This window comes from Magallana gigas, chromosome 2 (genome assembly GCF_963853765.1).
Source record: "Magallana gigas chromosome 2, xbMagGiga1.1, whole genome shotgun sequence".
Lineage (NCBI taxonomy): Eukaryota > Metazoa > Mollusca > Bivalvia > Ostreida > Ostreidae > Magallana > Magallana gigas.
In genome coordinates this window covers 39,425,995-39,447,681 of record NC_088854.1, presented here as the reverse complement: position 1 = coordinate 39,447,681, position 21,687 = coordinate 39,425,995, and the positions used below count along the sequence as shown (strand labels likewise).

The following is a 21,687-nucleotide window of genomic DNA, read 5'->3' as shown; positions in this document are numbered from 1 at the left end:
TCATTTACTTTATGGAGACCATTTTGCATCGAATGGCTTTAATTTAGAGCTTGTGAGATAAAATGATGACATAAATATTTAATATCTATCAAACAAAATATGATATTTTGTGAATATCAATAAAAGAAAATTCTCAGTTGAATTGTTGTAATTGTAATTTTCTTACTTTTTATGATGAAATGATTTATATTATGTCGAAATTTGAGCTTTGAGTACAAAATTGCATCATACCATAGGAAAAACTATCGTTTTGTCAGTTCTTTTTTTATTATTGTATTTTATCTAACAAAACTTATTTTTACAAAAAGCTTATCCCTTTTAGTTCTTTCATGTTAACTCCAGTCTGCTTGAAGTTATGTGTGATGGAAAGATGGGGATGCCTTCTTTATTTGATCAATTTGAATGATATTCTGGAAATTGGACTGTATCTTTGGTTGCCCCCTCTCCATTCTAATTGACGGTAGACTATGTTCATGAGTCTTAAACTATATATATATATATATATATATATATATATATATATATATATATATATATATATATATATATATATATATATATATATATATATATATATGTGTGTGTGTGTATGTATGTATGTATGTATGTATGTATGTATGTATATGTATATATATATATATATATATATATATATATATATATATATATATATATATCAGCACAAACATTGCAATAACTCTCAAATTGAGGAGCTCCACCTCTGCCCCGGCCGGGGCGGAGGTGGAGCTCCAAAAAGGTGAATTTCTTTGTACTTTATATATATATATATATATATATATATATATATATATATATATATATATATATATATATATATATATATATATATAAGACGCCAGTACAGTTGAGAAAATATCAAAAACTATAGTATATAATTTTCTATGATACTCATTCAAATATAAATCTCATGCAAGATCGACAAGCTTTGAAGTAGTTTCATCCGTTTTATGTTTTAACTGATCCGCTTCTTATGCAATATGTTATAGCTAACCTCGAGTTTTTCTCCCGATGATACGTACAATTTCAAGTGATAAGTTGCTAAACATACAGGGAATATGTTTTTATTGCTGACATTATTTGTGATCTATCTCACAGGTGAGATTTAATTTTCGATTTTTTTTAATCCTTTAATACTGTTTTCTGTTTTACTTTCAAATAAAAAGCAAAACGATTTTCTAAACCAAATCAGACGTTTTCTTATAAACATCATTACCTCTATTTGTGAAATGAAAATTAGAAAACAAATCTAAAGTAAAATTCATACATCAAGTTTAGAAGACAAGTATTTACTAAAATTAATTCAAAATACAGGTGTATGCGATGGAGCAGCATGCATTCCTGTTGTTTGCGAGGACAACCCCGTCTTAGCCTGTGGGAAGGGACAACGATTGGTTCACGGCCCCCAAGCCAAAATTATCACCTGTCAGTCAGACGATGAATGTCTCGTGAGCGTCAATATTGACATCATTGCAGGCCATTTTCTCCACTGCTTAAGCAGTAGTTTATGTATCGTCGACTTTGACAGAATCAAGCGTTATATACCCAAGAATATAACCGGAATAAGGATGCAAGGAGATGCTTTGGATGATAATACAATCGGAATAGGTTTAAGGAACTTATCTTGTTCTTTAAGGCATGTGAATACCCTTAGACTAAAGCTGTTGAACTGTTCGTGTCTTCCAGACAAGGGTAAGATAATTTGGCAAAAGCCAAAACGCATCGTTTAATTCATGAATGCATTTAATATCAACATTTTTTGTACAACAGAGATGCCGCGGTAACTGATATATGCATGACATTGTACAGTTTTAAGGTGCATCTACATGTTGATGACGTACACCGACTCGCATGCCAAAAGTAACTATTCTAATTTAAGTTTATTTCACTACAGATGTTCAGATGTCATATTTTTCGTCATATTTTGAAGAAATTTGGATTGAATTGTGCAGAATTTTATTTGCACTTTCGCACATATCATTGAAATAATTTTCAAAAAACCTAATTTAAGATTTGGTACTGAGTATTTCAAACACAACGGTTAAATTTATTTTCAACTCTGTACAGTACTGTGCATTTGTATATTTCCTTATCAGTTTTCAAAGCAAAAATATCTTAGTTTGTAATTGTTAACTTCTCATCTGGTATATTAAGGAGGCTGGGTGGTGAACAAATTAGCCATCAAATCTTCCTTAAAGTTTTAGACATATTTTTTTTTTAGCTATAAACTTTCTTTTAGGAAAGAAAAGGTCCATATAGGTCACCTATTAAATCTGGATTTCTTCCTTTATTCTTATATTGAGCTCTCCTTTTAAAAGAGATCAATACAGTCTAAAAATGGACACGACCATCGATCCCTCTTAAAGGCTAGAAAAAAAGGAGGGGTGTCTGATATGAATATGTAATGTATATTATAGCACGTTAACGCTTTGCACAATTTCGTTGATGATGATGCTCTTGAATACCTCTATTCTTTACCTTTTAAAAGGTATAAACACGAGCCTTCATCTCTACATATGCATAGTTTTAAACTTATAGTCATTTCAATATAGCCTGTCGTTGATCATTGTTGAAAAAAATGTTTTGAAACGAGTTAAGAATATTAAAGAAATTACAGCTTATATAAACTCGGTCTTTCAGTAATGCAGAGTTTCACTGAATTGGGGGAAGTTTATGTCGAATAAGATAATCTTATGAGACAGTTCGTATTTCTGACTGACACAAAGTCGATCCGTCAAAGTTGCAGCAAAATATGACCGACCTGTGACTGCAACGAGCAAAGCAACTGCCTCAAAAGTCGGAGAAATAGATGAAAGTGATTGCAGATACACCATTCCATTCGTGATAAGCATACCGTTGTCGTGGGTGCAATTCATCAGAAAATATGAAAGATTATGCCAGATTGATACCGCATGCATATATTGACAGATGACCAAAACGGTTACGAGTACAAACCGCTAAGCAAATGCTAAATATTTTTCCCAAATTCAATATGGAACAATTTGCAAATAATGTTACTGGTGACGAATCACGGGTTCACTAGTTCGAACCAGTAATAAAAATTGGAAATAAAATATTGCTTACTAAACACGGTATTGCATATTCTTCTCTTGTGATGGTAGAGCCGTACAAATTTCGATACCGAAGGACAATATTGTTAATACAGGTCTGTATTACCGAGATGTTATGCTAAACAGACCAAGAAATACATGTATTATCATAAACGACGCTCTGTATCAGGATTTATGCATGTTCGTCTTCTTCATAATAATGACCCATCACATGCATCTAAGATTGTGTAGCAATTTTAGAAAACAGAGAAGGTTAATTACCGTCTTGCCAGACCTACCATACTATCCAGGTTTAGCTCCAAAAGACTTTTTACTTTTTCTAAAACTGGATGAGTTCTTATCTGGTCATCTGGTCGTCGTTACAAGTCCCGACAAGCATCATTCATTCACTCAGCGTACCCTGATGTATTTCAGAAATGGATTCAGAGATTAAAATTATTACATGAAATGTCAAACCGCAAAAAAATGAGATTTCATACATTACACATTACGTATCGAAAAACATTATATATTTATATTATGCCAAATAAGGGAAATGAATTTCGTGTTCATTTATTTAGAAATTTAAATAAATCGGTCTAGAAATGACTCTGGGACTATGCTTTGCGGTTTTCAATGGAATACTAGTAAATACTAAAAAGAAAAACATTGACATACTTTTGGCACCTGAGTTTATCTGTTCACTTATTAAAAAACATTTTGAATATGTAAAAAAAACATGCATATCAGTTTCACTTAAAATAAAATTCAATATACATGTATTTGCAAAAAAAGATTTTTGGTCAAGATTACTTTTCAGGTGATGACCTGCTTATAATTGTAATTTTTTTTAACACTTCATAAGGCTTAAGGTGCCTCACTACACCTTGAAATAGTTTCTCAAAACAGCAGAAAATTACTTGATTATGATAGAAAGCATGATGGATAAGAAGTGTATATGTCAAATAGGCGAAAAAATGTGCAATTTTAGATAAAAAATGGTATTTTCAAAAATTTCATTCAGTAAACATAAACAAAAGCCCCAGATGGATTCCAACTAATGACCTTCACAAGCCTGATACTTAAACCACTGAGCTTTGACGATATACATCTGAATCGATTGATACAAACAGCTTAATAAAACAGTTAAATCGCCATCTTGTGACGTAGTGTTAAGTATAAGTCTCGGTGTAGTGAAGTACCTTAAAGGTATATATGCCGTTTTAAGAGCTGTTTTTGCTATGTTGGAAATACCTGACCCAAACTTTGTAAGTGTGATGATCTGAATACGTAAGGTTGACCAATCATTTGTATTATTTGAATTATCTTATCATTTTATGTCAGGAGGAATGAAAATGTTCTTATGCATAATTATAAATGAATCACGTAAATGTAAACTGCGCATGTTTACAAAATTGAATAGTGAAATACTTTTTTTTTTGACGTTGCATTAGAATTATTCCTTCAAAAAACCGATTGACAACCATTTTAATTATTAACTGATCAGATAATTTTAATGCTGGGGCTTTTACTGAGCGGATCGGTCAAGAAATTTAAATTAATTGGAAATTATATTCAATATTTTTGAAATGAATTGTAAAAATTTCAGAAAGTTTCCAACATAGGCAGATAATCAAACTGAAAAAAGTTTAGGTCTGGTTTCTAACATCATTCCCAAAAACAGCGTTACAAACGGCATATATACCTTTAAATTTCGAACCTTACAGGGTTTTCGTTCTTCGACATTTACAACAAACCAAATATTCGGAATGTAAACAGCGATTTTCTATTGGGCTATAAGCTTCAATCCAAAACAACTGGAACTGACGACTTCAGAATCTGCAGTGTAACGGCGTCAACCGGAATATTCTCCGAAGTAGCTGTCGTACAATCTTTTGTTGGGAAGGAAGACGTAAAGATAAAAAGCAAAGAGGTGGGCTGTGTCTGTCTATCCCACAATACATTTTACACTTACAAGAAAATCGGTAATTCAACAACCGGAACTCTCACTTTAGAGATACCTCCTAGAAATGTGTTGCAAAAAAATAAGGCTTTTCAAATTCTTTTGTGGATCAAGGGTAAGTCTTGAGATAACTTCTTCTATTTGCGTGCAAGAAATTTTTGCAAGGTTAGCGAGACTCTCTGCGTCGCCAATACTTTGCCGCAGCGAATCATTAATTGTCTGGTATATTACTGAGTATTAGAAATTTACATCTTGATCGCAGAAATTAAACGCCGCGAACGACTTTTTCTTTGGTTAATCGCAAAATAATATCACAGCGAATAAAACTTGGTTCCACAGAATATATATTTCCTTTGTTGATTAATTGAAAAGTCTAAATAAAAATTTATGATTAATTTAATCATATCTCATATATTAGATGGATTTATATTTTGTTTGTCCTCAACATTACATTAATTTTACAGTGACAAAAAGCACAATAGTCTCTATGAAATGTAAAGGGAGAAAACGTGAAAGGCTTAAAGGGTCGTCATGCACACCTTTAATTGTTAAATCTTTAACACTGACCACGCCTATACCGGAGACAGACCCGGGTAAGAACTTATTCCCTATTAATTATCATTATGTTTTCATTTTATACTATATCACTTTATACGACGATTCAATTTTTACAACATATATAACAGTATATAATTACAACATATATAACAGTATATAATTACAAAATATATATAACAGTATATAATTACAACATATATAACAGTATATAATAGTATTAGTTTACATATACGAGTATAACAAAAGGCAGACCTGGGGCAATCGAATTAGAACTGGACTTGTAAATCCGCTCCTCCTTGCAGATACTTGTACAGCGTATCGTAGAGGAGCGGATCACAAGACTCATTTCAGTAACACTAGAGCAGGCACATAGCATTGTTTTTAAAAGTGGGGGGGGAGGGGGGGGCAGACTCATCCAAAAAATCAAGGAATTTTGAATTTTCCAAAATCTTCAAAATCCTAATTCGGGGGGGGGGGGGGGGGGGGGGGGGGGGCTGGCGTAGTATATCGATAACTTTAATTTCACTCCTGATTTCTTTATTTTCATACCAATTTTTTACATACTCCCAAAAAAGTGGGAGAGGGAGGCCAACTCCATGATAATTCAATTTTTTTATAGGTAAATTTAAACAAATTAGTTGCTGCGAGAAAAAGCGGGGTGGGGGTGGGGGCAGCCCCCTGCGCCCCCCCCCCCCCTCCCCCCCCCCCCTTGATGCTACGTGCCTGTCACGTATAGCAGTGGTACAAGAATTTATCACAATACATAGTTGGAAACCCACAGATTCTTTTCTTTTTAAAATTGTTTTGCTTTGTTCCTCTCTTTCCATTATAGAGGATTCTTTTGCAGGTTCTCCCATCAACCCGATTACACAAGCGGTCGAGATTTCTGTTGTTGCTGGTGTTGTATTAATTGTAGTGGTCACCAGTATCGCCAGTGCTGTTGTTTACACGAGGTCGGTTTTATTCAGCAATACTTAAAATTTCCAGTGTCTTTGTCTGTGACAGAGTATAGTAAAGTGGTATTCTGTCACAGAAACAGAGACTGTCAGCCGGAAATGGCAATAAGCATGGGGGAGGGGGGTGTAATAGACAGAAAATTCAATGTTATGTGGTTGGATACGTTAATTAGTTATCTCATTCGTGAGACAGGATTTTTTTTTATTTTCACTCGTGCTTCGAACTTTTGAAAATACATGTATTTTTAAAAACCCTGACTCGTAATATAACTTCCATATCCAACCACAAAACATTATTTAAAATTTTATTTAAAATTGCTGTCTCACCCCTAACTGTTATAGCTTGAAATTTGCCAAATTGTATAATTATATAGTTTAAAAAAGGGAATTACATGTATAAAAAAGATGATTATACAAATATATATGAAACTGTATTTTATGATGAAGTCAATGAGCATTTGCGCCATCTTATTCGATCCATCATCTTCAAAGTTTATCTATATTCATATTAGAAAACGGGTGAAAATAAATTTTATTTAAATGTTTATGTTCAAAACAATTATTATTGTGAAGATGTGTAAAGTACATGTACTTTTACATATGCGTCAAATTAATAACCGAGATATTCATGTTGGTTGTTTAGACGTTACAAACGGAAGTTGGGGGAACCTCAGTATGACACACTAGGAAGTACGGTCTCATCATCGCATTACACTATCCCCAGTTTGTCTGGAGGGGGACACGAAACACTTCCACGACACACACAAACCACGACCTACACAAACAGCGCATATGGAGGAAACCAGATTGACGAATTGGGAAGGCCCCCCATACTGACTCCAATTCTACCAAGTCAAATCAGGAAATCGCCGGCGTAAGACAATATTGTACTTCTGTAGTGCAGAATAAAGTGATTTTTTTTTAAGTGAAACAAAAGATTAACTTGCATATGTTCTCTTATTTCAGGATAGCGACCTTGTCTGATAATTCTGCTGGATATTCGCACGCATTTGATCACCTGCCTGGAATCCAAGGTCACCATCAAAGACCCAATTTAAGTGACTCGGGCTCGTCCTCCAAACCAAACTACGTTTCATTTTCAAATATTTAACAATAAATTTCAGAATATGCGTACATTTTCCTGTGTCTTTTGTCAGTGATAAAACAAGAAATTAAATTTTGTTTAATGGCTCAATAATTCCATGTTTCCATAGTAATTCTATGTTCCTGAAATGTTCAATAGCATCACGTGGTTGCTTTTCGTCGCGTGCAAATTAAAATATCAATTATTTGAATTGTATGTACAAATGGTAAATAATTGAAAATAAGAAACTAACTAATATAAGGAGTCGTTTTTTGACTTTTATGGGATTTAGATACAGTCCGTACCAAATGATCGCGTGACCAACCATATTCATTTAAACACTAAAATGCTTTCTTTGGTTTCTTTGCCTTAGCGGGTAATGTAAAAAAATTTCTGCGTAACCCGCATGAATCACCAAAGTATATTAACATCTTTCTTTTAACTAATTAATTTATTGATTAAGAAAAGTAATTAAAATCCACTAGATTACTGTTAATGTACACAGCCAAATTTTGAGTGTGAGGAAACTAGTTGTGAGTTTCTTGATAGTACTAATACCGAGGAAGAAATCCTCTCCGCAGTTAAAAAGTTAAAAAACAATAAATCTCCGGGTTGTGATCAAGTATTGAATGAACATATTGTGTCAACTATTGTTATATTTTTACCTCTATATGTGATGTTTAATATTATTTACGATACAGGAATAGTACCTGATGAATGGTTAATTGGTATAGTTAAACCAGTGTATAAAAATAAAGGTGACCCAACACAACCGGAGAATTACAAACCTATCACTTTGTTAAGCTGTCTTGGAAAACTTTTTACAAGCGTTTTAAGCAGTCGACTTGAAATGTATTCTGATGATTTAAACTTAATTAGTGGTTGTCAGTCTGGATTTAGGAAAGGATATTCTACTCTTGATAACATTATATTATTGCATTTTTTGTCACATACTTTAATGCATTGCAAAAAGAAACTGTTTTGTGCTTTTATTGATTTTAAACAAGCATTTGACACTGTGTGGCGTGAGGGTTTATGGTTTAAAATTCATAAAAGTGGTATAACTGGCAAATGCCTTACATTCTTAAAAAACATGTACAACGGTATCAAGTCAAAAGTAAAATTGAATGATGAAACTTCACCTTTTTTCTTTTGTAACCTTGTAACTTTTTTCAAGGAGAAAATTGATCACCTTTTCTTTTTTCCATGTATATCAACGATATAGAAAACTTTATGAACGAGAGAAATGTCAATGGGTTAAGTAGTATCACAAATGATTTAGAAGAAGAGTTGATTGTTTACAGTAAACTTTTTATTTGTTTTATGCTGACGACACTGTCATACTAACAGAGTCGGCTCAAGATTTACAACATGCGCTTGACGAATTTTGTATATATTGTAAATACTGGAAACTTGCAGTTAATGTGAAAAAAACCAAAGTTATGATATTCTCCAAAGGACCTGCTCATTTATATACAATAATGATAAATTAGAAGTAGTTAAAGAGTATAACTAACTAGGAATATTATTCTCCCGATCTGGCTCTTTTTGTAAAGCTAAGAAACACTTATGTACTCAATCCCAGAAAGCTATGTATGGTATCATTAGAAAAATAAGATATTTTGACATGTTCTTTGATATTCAATTAGACTTATTTGACAAGGTTGTTTTACCAGTTTTACTATGCTCTTGTGAAATATGGGGTTACGAAAATATTGATGTTATCGAGCGTGTACATTTAAGGGTTTCTTAAACACATACTTAACTTGAAAAGTAGTACCCCCAGTTTTATGGTTTATGGGGAGACAGGTCGTTTTCCATTATATATAACAATTTATACGAGAATGATTGGATTTTGGGCAAAGATGATGTTATGCCAGGAGAATAAGTTATGTAAAACTATGTATATGTATCTTTACAATTGTTACATTAGAGGTGAAATCAATAATAAGTGGCTAGTTTGTATAAAAAACATTCTTGATAGCTGTGGCTTATCCTTTGTATGGCACCAGCAAAATCCTGTTAGCGTAAAATGGTTAGAAAATATTGTCAAACAAAATCTTAAAAGATCAATTTGTCCAAAAATGGAATAGTGAATTAGATAGTTCGTCAAAAGGTGCTATATATCGTATTTTTAAATGTAATTTTTGTTGTGAAGACTATTTATTAATACTTTCACGAAAATTAAGAAACTTGTTTGTTAAATATAGAACTACAAACCATCACCTCCCTATAGAAATTGGTAGGTGGAACAATATTCCACGTGAAGACCGCATATGCGGCTTATGTGAAGCCAATCAAATTGGCGATGAATTTCATTATGTTTTAGAATGTAGTGCACTGTCACCTGTAAGAAAAAAATTGTATAGTAATTATTATCTTAAAAACCCAAACATCTTAAAATTTAGAATACTTATGTCATCTTCAAATCATGTAATACTTATGAAAATGTGTACTTTAATTAGAAAAATATTTGATTTGGTCGGTCATCCTACGTAACAACTATAACAAATTCATTGTTTACTTTATTCTGTTTCTTTTTGTAAATCCTGCTTTTCTTATACTTTTGTAAATAATTCTTCTGCACCTCATGTAACATTATATAAATAGTGCCTGTTTGGGAGGGTAACAGTTGAAATTGACACCCCGAGAAAACCATTGTCAACCGACGCGAAGCGACCTGAACCCCTTACTATTGAATAATAAATTCACAGTTAAGGAAGAGGGCTTTATTGACTTATATTTACATCTGCTAAGTATTATTTCCTCTATTTCTTACGGAAACATATAGTTAATTCATAGCTCTATAAGAAACAGTCAGACTGAAATCTACACGCCCCGTTTTTCGATTGGTCGAAATCTACAACGGCTGAATAAGATACTGACGGGAATAAAATGGACACGCCCTGTTTATTGATTGGTCGAAGTCACCAACAACCTAAGAAAAATCACGGACTGCACAAAATAATCATGATGATGTCAGACTCAAAGTCTCACAGCAGACGATTTGGCTGTTTCTTTTAGCTAACGTACTTATGTACATTAACAGTAATTTAGTGAATTTTACAAACTTTTCATAATCAATTTATTTATTAGTTAAAAGAAAGATGTTAATATAAATAATAAAATGCTTTCTTTGATGATTCATGCGGGTTATGAAGGTAGCTATCATTGCAGAAAAAAATTACATAACCCGCGTATTTTTCTGCAATGTCGCTACCTTCATATCCCGAATGAATCCCCAAAGAAAGCATGTTATTGTTTAAATAACCATACATTTAGTTTTTCCCACATGTTTGGGAGTAGAGAAGAAAAGTTTTGAAAATTTTGCCTTTTTTGCATTTGAGCCCTGTTCTTGAGGCCCCCTTCGTGGTAAGGTCATAAATTCACAATTTTAAACCAGAATTGGTAACAATTGGTCTCATAGTTTTCAAAAAAGTTTAAAATGTAGAATTATTAATGAACAACACATGAAGTCCAGTTGCAAAAGATCACCTGAGTGATTCAAGTGACCTAAAAATCATACTCCAGCATAAATCATTTGATTATACATGCATGTACTTAAACCTACTGATCCGGAAAAAAACCTCTAGAAAGAAAAACAACAGTTTGATAAAATATCAATTGAAATTCAAACCATTTTATTGAATCTCTTTGTGACATTTGTCATTTCTGGATGGGAAAAGAGGGCATACCAAAGCAGTATGCTGTGATTCTGCTGGAATGTTCATCTCTTGTTTTACACAAAACAATGCATAGAAAATAAACATGATAATCCTTTTAAAATAAAAATGCATAGACATCCACTACATGTATTATTAAAAATGTGTCTTGGAGAACAATTGTACAGTAAACTCAAGCTCTGGTAAAATCATCTGTCTATAAATACCTCACAGCACTAGCAATGAAAATGTAGTAAACAAATGTCAACAATCACAACTATATATTCATAAAAAAAATATCACTGATTTGAGTATATCTTGATACCTCCATTTACTATACAACAAGAATTAAAAACAAAATACATACACAAGTAATTTGTGTTTTGGATTTCAAGGCTAGACTAAACACCTAATGAATAAAGTAATGTAGCATGCATAAATTGTCCAATTCAAACTCAGTTAAGCACACAACAAGCTTACAAAATTTGTTCAGAGGTTCTCCAACCTCTTTCTAAAGTATAAAAGCAGGTGAATTTGGTCAAAATAGCACTGTATTTGTGCTACAGTCATATAGTTAATCAATTATGGTCTTAAAGGCAATAAGACTTCTGTCATATGAGCAAGGTGTGTGTCGTGGCTGTGTTTTAAATATTAACAGTGTTTAATTACTAAATTAGTACAATACATTAGGACTGAAAAATACATGTCACTTCCAGTCAACAGATGACTTTCCATTCATAAACTTAAGACATTTATGCTGTGAAATATTCATGCCGTGTTTAAATAGACATTCTTGTATAAAGTAAACAAAAAGAATCCTAAACATACAACATAAACCTATTTTGTGTGAATTTATGGTACAAGAAGGGTCTCACAAAGAATAATTTGAACACTTGAATGTGCTTGTGAAGTTTCCAAATGCCCAGTGTTAATCAACTGTTAAACATTAAATGCAAATTAGTTGTCATTTTCATAACGTGTCCATTTATACATGTACACTTAAATGTAACAAGAACCGAGAAATCATTAAAGATTTTGAAAATGAACTAAATGAATGATAAAAATATTTTCATCCATGAAAAATGAAAAAAAAAAATCATATATTGCATCATAATATCCCCAAGTTAAAATGCACAAAAAATTGGCAGTCACAACCAAGGAAAAAAAAAACTCTATTGTATATATAAAATAGCATAATTAACGATAGAATAATGACAACAATGGGTTTACCTGACTTGAAATGAAAAAAAAAAAAAATTAAACTTGCATTTGACAGTGCTTCCCACTACAAACATTTCTGGACATTTTTGAACTTGCAGAGATGAATGTCATGGAAGTCTTACAGATGTTATTCTCAGAAAATGAATAAATCAAAGTCAGTATAAATTTTCAAAATATCACATACAAATTGTCAGAATATGTCTCTTTTTTTTCATTGATAAACCAAGAAAAGAAAGAATGTTTGTAAATTTGTAAAGGTATGTAAAATGTAATGATTAAAATCCTAGTTTTGTTTTCATTTCAAATATCGTATAAACAATATATATACATGTATTGAAATAAGATATCATTTTATGTAATCTATTGTCAATGCACATGTATTTACATGTACATGGGTAAATGGCTAAATTTACTTCATGTATTTGTAACAAATAAATCTCCTTAAGTTTCCCTACAATAATTTATGAACCACCTGTCAACTAAAATGAATATTTTTATCAATGGTAGAAGAACTGAATAAAGACATCTATCACAGTAATCTCTTGTTAGTCTTCTCTATTGCTCCATGTTAAGCCAAAGTTTCTAGAATACACTAAGACTTGTTATCATCTGTCAAACTCCTCTAATGAACCACTCAATCCCCTAATGAACCACTCAATCCCCTAATGAACCACTCAATCCTCCTATGAACCACTTAATCCTCCTATGAACCACTCAAGCCTTTATTGAACCACTCAATCCTCCCGTGAACCACTCAAAATCTTCCAATGAACCACTCAATCTAATTTTTCCACAAAGCTTCCTGGAAATAGACCCGTCTTTCCACTCCTCTGCAGCGTGCCCTTGAACCAGCCATCCTCTCGCTTTCTGGTCACATACACAATGTCTCCTACACTCAGGTCAAGTTCGATCACATGTTGAGCAGGGTATGGCTCTTTACATCTGTATCTAAGACACAAAGTAGAACAGTAACAATAAGCAATGTTACAATGATAAAGCAATGTTAAGCTGAAATTGTTTGCATTGTAGAATGGTATGAAGAAAATGGTTTATATAGACTATATAAACTTTATATAAACCTACCGCACAAATAAAGACAATGAAAATATTTTTTGTTGTTGCAAAAATAACCACCACACAAATGCTCTATAATATCATAAAATATTCACTTAAAAATCTCCAAATTTACAGTCAAGGGCATACTGTAAACGTATTACATTTGGCTGTGTATTCTATTTAGCGTTTTTTTGGTGGTAAAGGGCGTCTGCTAAATCAAGTACCTGGTACATCACCAAATGTAAAATATTTAAGTAGATAAATAGGTACATTCAGGAATGCGCTAAATCAAATCCATGCCAACTTGTTGAAAAATCATATTCTGCCAAATATCGTACAAGCTAAATATAATAAGTTTACAGTAATGGCAAAACTAAGCTTCTGAAAATGTGAGGCAAGCATTTTTCTATTCCTAAATATATAATTATGTATTAAAAGTAAAACATGAGCCATTGTCCTTTTTGATGTGAAGGATTGGATGAACATCATAAAGTACAGTAGTATTTAAACACTACATCTTACTTTTCTCTGTGAGGTACTTTGTGTTTACTGTGCTTTGATCCATGGGATGGATACATAGAAGAATCAAATGACCCTGTCTTTACATGCTGACCCTCAACTGAATTCACCACTTCTGAAGGGTAGGATCCTGACCTATAAAAAAAGTTCAAATACAATTTCAATACACTTCAGATAAATGCATGCAATTCATAATACAATGAACCATTTTGATTAACAGAGAAAATTATTACAGAGTACAGAAAAATATAAATCCTATTTCCTTTTTGGTCTATATAACCAAGAATATACAGTTAGCATGTACATGTATATAAACAGAACATTTTTTTTTGTGTCTGTCAAAAGGTTATTCTTTGCAATACATCCTATGAACCTTTTCATTTGACTGCTCCAAAACACTGGTCCCCAAATGATTTCATGACAATAGTTCCAAAAAAAATTTCAAGTTTTGGATTAATTAATGAATGACTTTTCACTGTTATAATAGTACAAAGTACCTTGTGTGTGATATCTTATCAGCCCCTTCATTATCTGGAGAAGACTTAGATTTCTTGATCTTCCCAGATGTCAATCGTTTCACAAGACTCATCTTTTCTTTTTCCCTTTTCTCTTTCTGTAGAATAAAAAAAAACCTTATACATGTACATGTATATATCTAATTTTATAAATTTCATGCTCTGATTTTTTTCTTTCTTGGATAAAAATGAAAGAAACATGTGACATATGATAATACCATTAATTTTATAATACATGGCCACAGCTTTATACAGGTAATCATATCTATAGTTTTAATTGTTGTAAATGTGTTATAACAATGTCAAACTTTCAGTAATTAAAGTACCTTGTTTGGTTGTGAAGATTCTCCAGAGGCCCCCACTGCGTCTGGTAATTGTGCATTGGGGACCACTGACACGGGAGCACTGACAGCTCCCATAACTGGCCCGGATTTACCTATCACTGAATTAGGAGGTCCTACAACAGTATTAGATGACAAAGTCTGCATTTCAGAGGAAGAACTCCTCAGAGGACTGGCTTTTGATCCCTTTACATGGATGGGTTTATGAACATTTCCCGACTGTGTTGAAGGAAGATGCTCTGAAGCATGGGGTGAGGATGATTTTGGGGTAATCAAGCTTCTATCTGAATTTGATTCTGCCCCTTGTGAAGCAATAGAGGAAGGAGGAAGATGGGATCTATGAGAAGAGGAAGACTGGACTGAAGATGCTTGTGATCCTGGTGATACACTGGATGATGATGAGGATGGCACAGATTTGAAGGCAGTAGACAACTCTTGTTTGGATGATGGGAATCCTTCAAGGCGAGAAGTATGACCATGCTGTTTTGTATGGACATTGTTATCTGGTCTTACAGAGCCTAAGGATTCTTGTCTGGATGAAGCTGATTTTTCCTGTCTAGAAGAAGATTTTGAAGATGAAGATGCTGAGGTGGATGATGCTGATTTGGCACGGACATTTTGGACACTGTTAGGAACATTTCCTGCGGAGGGAGATCTACAATATTCATAAAAAAGATTGTATTCTAAATACTAGTATACCATACATGTATGAAATATTACAGCTGACTTAAGAAGATGTATGCAAATCCAAAAACTGAGGCTGAATGTCAGTGTATTGTTGAGTAAGTATCAAGTCAAATACATGATAACATAATATGTATAATAACAAATAATTCTGTTTTCTTGAATGCTTACAATAAAATATTTTTTAATATTTTTCTCACATTTTTTGCATGTTTATATATATCTTTTGGATATCCTCTTAAAAATAAATACATATATATATTACATCCTCATAATCAAAAACCCATGGCCAATTTTGCATACACTTAACTGTAGGCTAACTAAGTGAACTTACAACAAATAATTCATAGTCCACACAAAGAAGAATCCCTCTTGACCCACTGAATTAAAATCATATATCTCATCCCTTAAAAAGAGAGGGTATCATAATGTCTCTGACTGACTGACTGACCTGACTGGCTGTACGTAATTTCCAGGGAATACTCCAGCTTTGCCAGTCTTGAGACATCGGCCTTTGAGCCATCCGTCCTGACACGCCTCTGCCACACTGTAGTAGTCTCCCTTCTTTAGTTCCACTTCATCCTCTTTCTGTGGTTTGTAGTTATACAGAGCTACAAATCTACAAAATAACCATTTACTTTCAACTTTAAAACATCTAAATGTTATAATATTCATTTACAATGTAACAAACTTCTGACTGTACAGCTTTTGTGATTGTGTTGGGAATTTTCTTAGCTTTCAAATTTAATCCAAAGAGCACCAATGTTTAGTGCATTGCTGTGCAATCAATAAACCAACAAACCTGTGATATTTGTTAGCCTTTTGTAACATTTTATACTTTTATAACAAATTATAACATAATTTTTAAACAAAAAAAACATATCAAATTCATGATACTTTTCCTCAATGAAGAAGACTCTTGATGCATTATTTGTTTAACTTACATTTTTGTTTTAGAGTTTCCTGGACCAGGATTGTCTTGCAGAGAAGTTGCTCCTCTACTGCTACTGGGTGTCTGTAAATAACATTTACATGTACATTGATCTTTTTACTTCAACAGTTTATAGTAATCAAAATGATTCAGTTTATCCATTATTGTAATACACATAGTAAAACCCTTGAACTTACTGGTGCTGTGTCTCTGCTACTCCCGCTTGCTTGGTCAGTGGCATTGCGCGGCCTGTCTGGGCCTGTTCTTGGGACTGGGGGTGGTGATCTCGATTGTCTCACTGCAGATGATGGGGGGATCACTAAATTCCCTTTGCTGCTCAATTCTAGAGATCTGGAGGAAATAGAGGTGAGAATTCCATTTGTATATCACCATTTGGTAAAATTTCAGAATCTTATAGAATATTTACAGTTATGAACAATGAATATATCTGCAAAAGTATATTGAGAAATTTTACATATTACAAACAAAATGCAAAGAAGGAGGACATATGGACATGCAGTTATCATGCAATACATTCATTACTTTTATTGAACTACAAGAAGCCCTACTCCTTATGCATGTAAATGATTCATTTGTGTGTCAACTTTTTCTACAGATTTAAATACTATCATGTGCTGCTATGTGCATCTGCTAATATCTCTGAAAGTAATACATGTACAAACTTTAAAGATTCACCTACAGTGTAAATAACTATAAGACAAATTATTCTATACTCGCTGAGATATCTCAGAAAAGCAGTCCTTCTATCATTTAAAGAAAGCAGGGGCGATTGATGCGCTAAATGGCAAGAGTCACACCTGACGTAGTTAAATGCATTTTGGATTTCTTTGAAAGATATCAACTAGCAAAGCTGCCATTCTAGTAGCGCTGCACTGTAAAATTCCAATCATTACCTGCGGTTATGTTGATTAACATGAGTAGCTGTTTCCTGCATTGCAGTAAACGAATGCCGCTTCTGTTGAGGGAGCTGACCCGCAAGAGAGGCGGGGCTTAGAAACTGGGCATGAGAGAGTGACGCTTGGTCACCACCCCCCAAACTGTAAGAGAGGGTACACAACAACAGGGTGATTATATATAATTTACATAGGAGAAGCATGTACAGTTGTATATATGATACATAGCAAAACAGTGTTAAGAAATTATACGTACAACATTATTATACAGAAAGAATACAAAACAGACCAAACAAAGATAAGGTAAAGACAGAGACAAAATCCAGCTCTAAGTCTGATTCCAAACCCACTGAAAATTTGAAATGCCACAGGCCTGTTAATTTTTAGACTAGTGTCTCAAAAATTAAAATCTTATCAGTTTGTGTTGTGTTGTCATTAATAAATTGAAGGAAAAAAAATTCTCATCATGGTTCTCAATGCTTAAAAGCTGTATGATTTTAAAAAAGATTTAATGCATGGAAAGTTTCATCCTTAGATAATTAAAAATTCAATTACTGTTAGCAGGATTACGTCAATTTCACTCAAATAACAAAAGTAACTAATATATTTTATGGTATTTTGTATCAATAAAAAGTCTCATGCTGATAGCTATATAATCATTATCAACACCAATATTAATACAACAGAGTTCCCATACAATAAACATTCATATTAACATGCATAAACAGGAAAGAGAAATGTGCTTCATGCATGTATATATTGGAACGTGGTACACTGTTGTAGGTGTTTGCAGAAGGGTTTCAAATTTGCTTGGCTTTTAGCAATTAATCACTTGAAATCCTACTACATGTTAATTTATTTTATCAAAAATAAATGAGCTTATGGATATCTATTAACTACAATTATGTTTTGTATAACTCCATAGTCTGAGGTGATAAAGGGTGGTAAACCGAATCTTAGAGATTATACATGCAGGCTTCCTGAATTTATATGCCTTACAATAAAAAAGTTTGATGTTTGACAAAAGATTGATAAAAATTCTAATATTTCCATTTGCCCGTTTGCTGTATTCTTCAATTTTTTTTTTTTTTGCAAAAAGAATAGGTTTGGATAATAAGATGAAAGCAAAAATACATGTATTGCATTGGTATATTGATATTTCCACAGCAAATATTCAGGCTAATGAAAGCTTTGAAGAAAGAGTTTATTATTTGTTGTAATCATAAATCTATGCATAATACATGTAAATACCTGTTTGTAGAAGCTTTAGAGTTGATCAAAGTTTTTGCAGCATCATTCAACTGTTTATAGAGAGAGAAAGAATATTTTTCACAAACATTCATATGTAATTTTAAAAGCCTTCACAAATTATTTTATTCACCAATTCACAAGGGCTTCACTTTTTCTTTAAAAAATTCCCCCCTCATGGTTCTACTTTTCCAAAAATAAATTTAATGTGTATCAAATTCAGAGAATAACAACAACAAACCTCTACAAAAGAAATGGGAAAGATTCCAATTTTTTCTCCCTTTTTTCCTTCAATCCAGTTGCTGTCTACTCTTTTTATCACAGTTAATATTTCATCCTATAAAAAAAAATGTGTTGATTAACTACTATGAATCAAATACTGGTAAATACGATTTCTCTAGTACATAGTGTACACACATGTACATATGTTTATGAGATTGGTTGTAAACATTCAAATACAGAAAAGCTCTACTAATAATGTTACCTTTTTAAAACACAAGCAATCTTTCTTATCATTTTCATCCTCCACATCAAAGTCATACAAGCCCCTGCACTGTGGTATGGTAACAGGTAAAGGAACCAGCACCTTGAAATTATAATCCAAATCAGTAAACATATATAAAATCTGAATATCAAACGCTTAATAATTATCCAATTCATTTCAATTGGTTAAATTATATTTTCAAACGTCAAATATATGTAGCTTTAATTCTACAAATGATCCTTACTTTATATAATATAGATGCATTGCTGCACTAGTTGTATATTTCTCACATAATAAAGTTTCTGTAAATTTTTCTATAAGTACAGTATATATATATGTTTGCAGTAAATGCACCGTTAACTTCTCTTGCAATATGAAAATTAAAGACTTTTCAGTTGTTGTTGCACTGTACAATTTATCCATACCTGGACATAAGATGCAGGGAAGAAGCCTTGTTGGCTGTTTAACTCCCCTTGATACCAATTCTCATCCACCTGCCTTTTAAGTAATATTAAGTCTCCTTTTTTGAAAGTCAGGTCACTGAAAATAGAACAGAATTTATATAAAATAAATCATTAAAGTTGCATTTCAAAGGGCAAGGCAATATTTCTTTTCATTCACCATAGTACTATAAGTATTCAGTCTTCTGTACCAGAAGTAACATCTTTTGCAAAATTAAAAAATTTAGCTTTTTAGTTTTCTTAATATCGAATAATCCGACTGTATTATCGTAGGGACATAGAGCCTTAAATGTTTAACTATGCAAAGGTAATGGAAATACAGGCAATTATTGTGTCAGTATTAATTTCCTCTTTTAACCACTGTTCCACCATGTATCCAAGGGGGACTACTGTGATTTCATACATTGAACTAATTGAAATGCCATAATAAAAGCCTGAACATGAGCTCCTTTTAAGGGAGTAAATGAACATTCCATTCTGATGTCTCAATTACATCTTTCTCTCATTAACAATATAAACTCCCTATGCAGGCAGATATGGTTTATATTTTCAATTATACATTTCAATCATACATTGCATTTCAAAGGGAAAAAAAAATTACCTTTGCTCCGAAGCTTCATAATTGAACAAAGCTCTGGCAGATGGAGGGTTTAAGGTGGAACTCTGCCAAAAAAATAGCAAAATTATAAGAAAATAAATTATCAATGCCTTTATCTATAATATTTAATTATTTTTTCTTGCATTTTAATTGAACTTAACCATTTTGTTCATTTTATGTATAAATATCATATACATATTATGCACAATATATATAATCTACAATAGTTTTGAATGATGTATATGTAATATTGTTATTCAAGATAGTGAATTTGCATCTCCTAAAAATTGCTATTGTGCAAACACAAGAAAGTTCATGGAATATTTTAAAAAGCACTTTTGGTTTATCCTGCACTATCTGTATAATATGAGAACCAAAAGAACTTAAACATTTAGAGACAGTCTGAGACAGTAATAATTTATTTCCATTATGTATTTTCACACAAACAACTCATACATTTATTAAGAATGTATTTTATGTATTACAGCATGGAAAATAAAATGATGGACTAGACTATAAAGTTGAGCTACCAAATGAAGTATCTTGCACCAGCTATGGGATCTAAACTGATATGAATGCCCGATTCCCTCCCCCTATAAATGATTTTTGCCCTCAAAGAGCAACATCCGCAGTTCTTTTCCCTGTCAGTGCTAGGGGTGGATCATGGCACCAAGGATGTAACAAGAAGGGAAAAATTATAAATAACTAGACATCCCAGGGTGATCCCACAACCCAGAAACTCTAGTCAGATGCTCTATCACTTGACCTATCTGTTGCCAGGGACTGAACCTGTTTGATCTTCATATGAATACTGTCTCGTCATCATTTATAACTTACACTACAGTTACATGACATCACACTTCACCTGTTTTGAAAAAAGGCTTTCATTGTAACCATGCTCGCCGTGTCTTGCGGGTGATCTAGTACGCTCTGAATTTTTAGTTTTCAATCCTTCTAAGAGCCTTATGAGCAAAATGTTTGATGGCAACTCTTCCACTGGTATTTCTACAAGAGTTCTGCATTCAGGACAACGGAGTTCACGTTTGGTGCCGTATATTTCGTCCAAACAACGTCTACAAAAAGTGTGTTGGCAAGGAAGGACTTTGCTCGTGTGGTCTAACCGATCGAGACACACAGAACACTCAAGTAGCTCATTCAACGATTGCTCATCCATTCTCTCTCAACGGACATTGCTAGAAATGTACCCTACGATATCACATTGAGATATTATATGCTGTTGCTTCAGAAATTTAAAAGGACAAGCTATGCAACGTATAAGTAAGTTATGGGCATGGTAATGAGCACTTTACAACACTTATGTACATTGTTCCACGATTTGTATCACAGAATAACTCATCCTCCATTTTTGGTAAAAACCGGAAGTTGTTGCGCGTTGTTATTAAATCTTCCGCAAAATAGTTCAA

At 32.8% G+C, this 21,687-nt stretch overlaps 2 protein-coding genes across 4 annotated transcripts; one reads left to right on the top strand and one right to left on the bottom strand.

Moving 5' to 3' along the window:
- Window positions 1-963: 963 nt before the first annotated feature.
- On the top strand, window positions 964-7,882 carry LOC105341589 (uncharacterized). 2 transcript variants are annotated; one of them, XM_011448178.4, is made up of 7 exons: window positions 964-1,116; window positions 1,333-1,710; window positions 4,796-5,146; window positions 5,496-5,624; window positions 6,437-6,542; window positions 7,189-7,419; window positions 7,512-7,882. In XM_011448178.4, exons 1-7 carry the CDS (start codon window positions 1,077-1,079, stop codon window positions 7,654-7,656), a joined length of 1,380 nt encoding a protein of 459 aa, XP_011446480.3. In that variant the 5' UTR covers window positions 964-1,076; the 3' UTR covers window positions 7,657-7,882. The 2 variants fall into 2 exon arrangements, with proteins under 2 accessions (XP_011446480.3, XP_011446479.3); XM_011448177.4 differs by having other exon boundaries at window positions 6,422-6,542.
- Window positions 7,883-11,249: 3,367 nt separating this feature from the next.
- LOC105341586 (E3 ubiquitin-protein ligase SH3RF3) lies at window positions 11,250-21,646 on the bottom strand. 2 transcript variants are annotated; one of them, XM_011448167.4, is made up of 14 exons: window positions 21,129-21,646; window positions 20,267-20,328; window positions 19,630-19,744; window positions 19,205-19,306; window positions 18,962-19,057; window positions 18,724-18,773; window positions 17,473-17,616; window positions 16,756-16,909; window positions 16,572-16,642; window positions 16,079-16,246; window positions 14,929-15,598; window positions 14,585-14,700; window positions 14,091-14,222; window positions 11,250-13,460 (listed from the first exon to the last, which is right to left on the bottom strand). In XM_011448167.4, the coding sequence occupies exons 1-14, from the start codon at window positions 21,435-21,437 to the stop codon at window positions 13,289-13,291; spliced, it is 2,361 nt and encodes a 786-aa protein (XP_011446469.3). In that variant the 5' UTR covers window positions 21,438-21,646; the 3' UTR covers window positions 11,250-13,288. The 2 variants fall into 2 exon arrangements, with proteins under 2 accessions (XP_011446469.3, XP_011446470.3); XM_011448168.4 differs by lacking the exon at window positions 17,473-17,616.
- Between the last annotated feature and the right edge of the window lie 41 nt (window positions 21,647-21,687).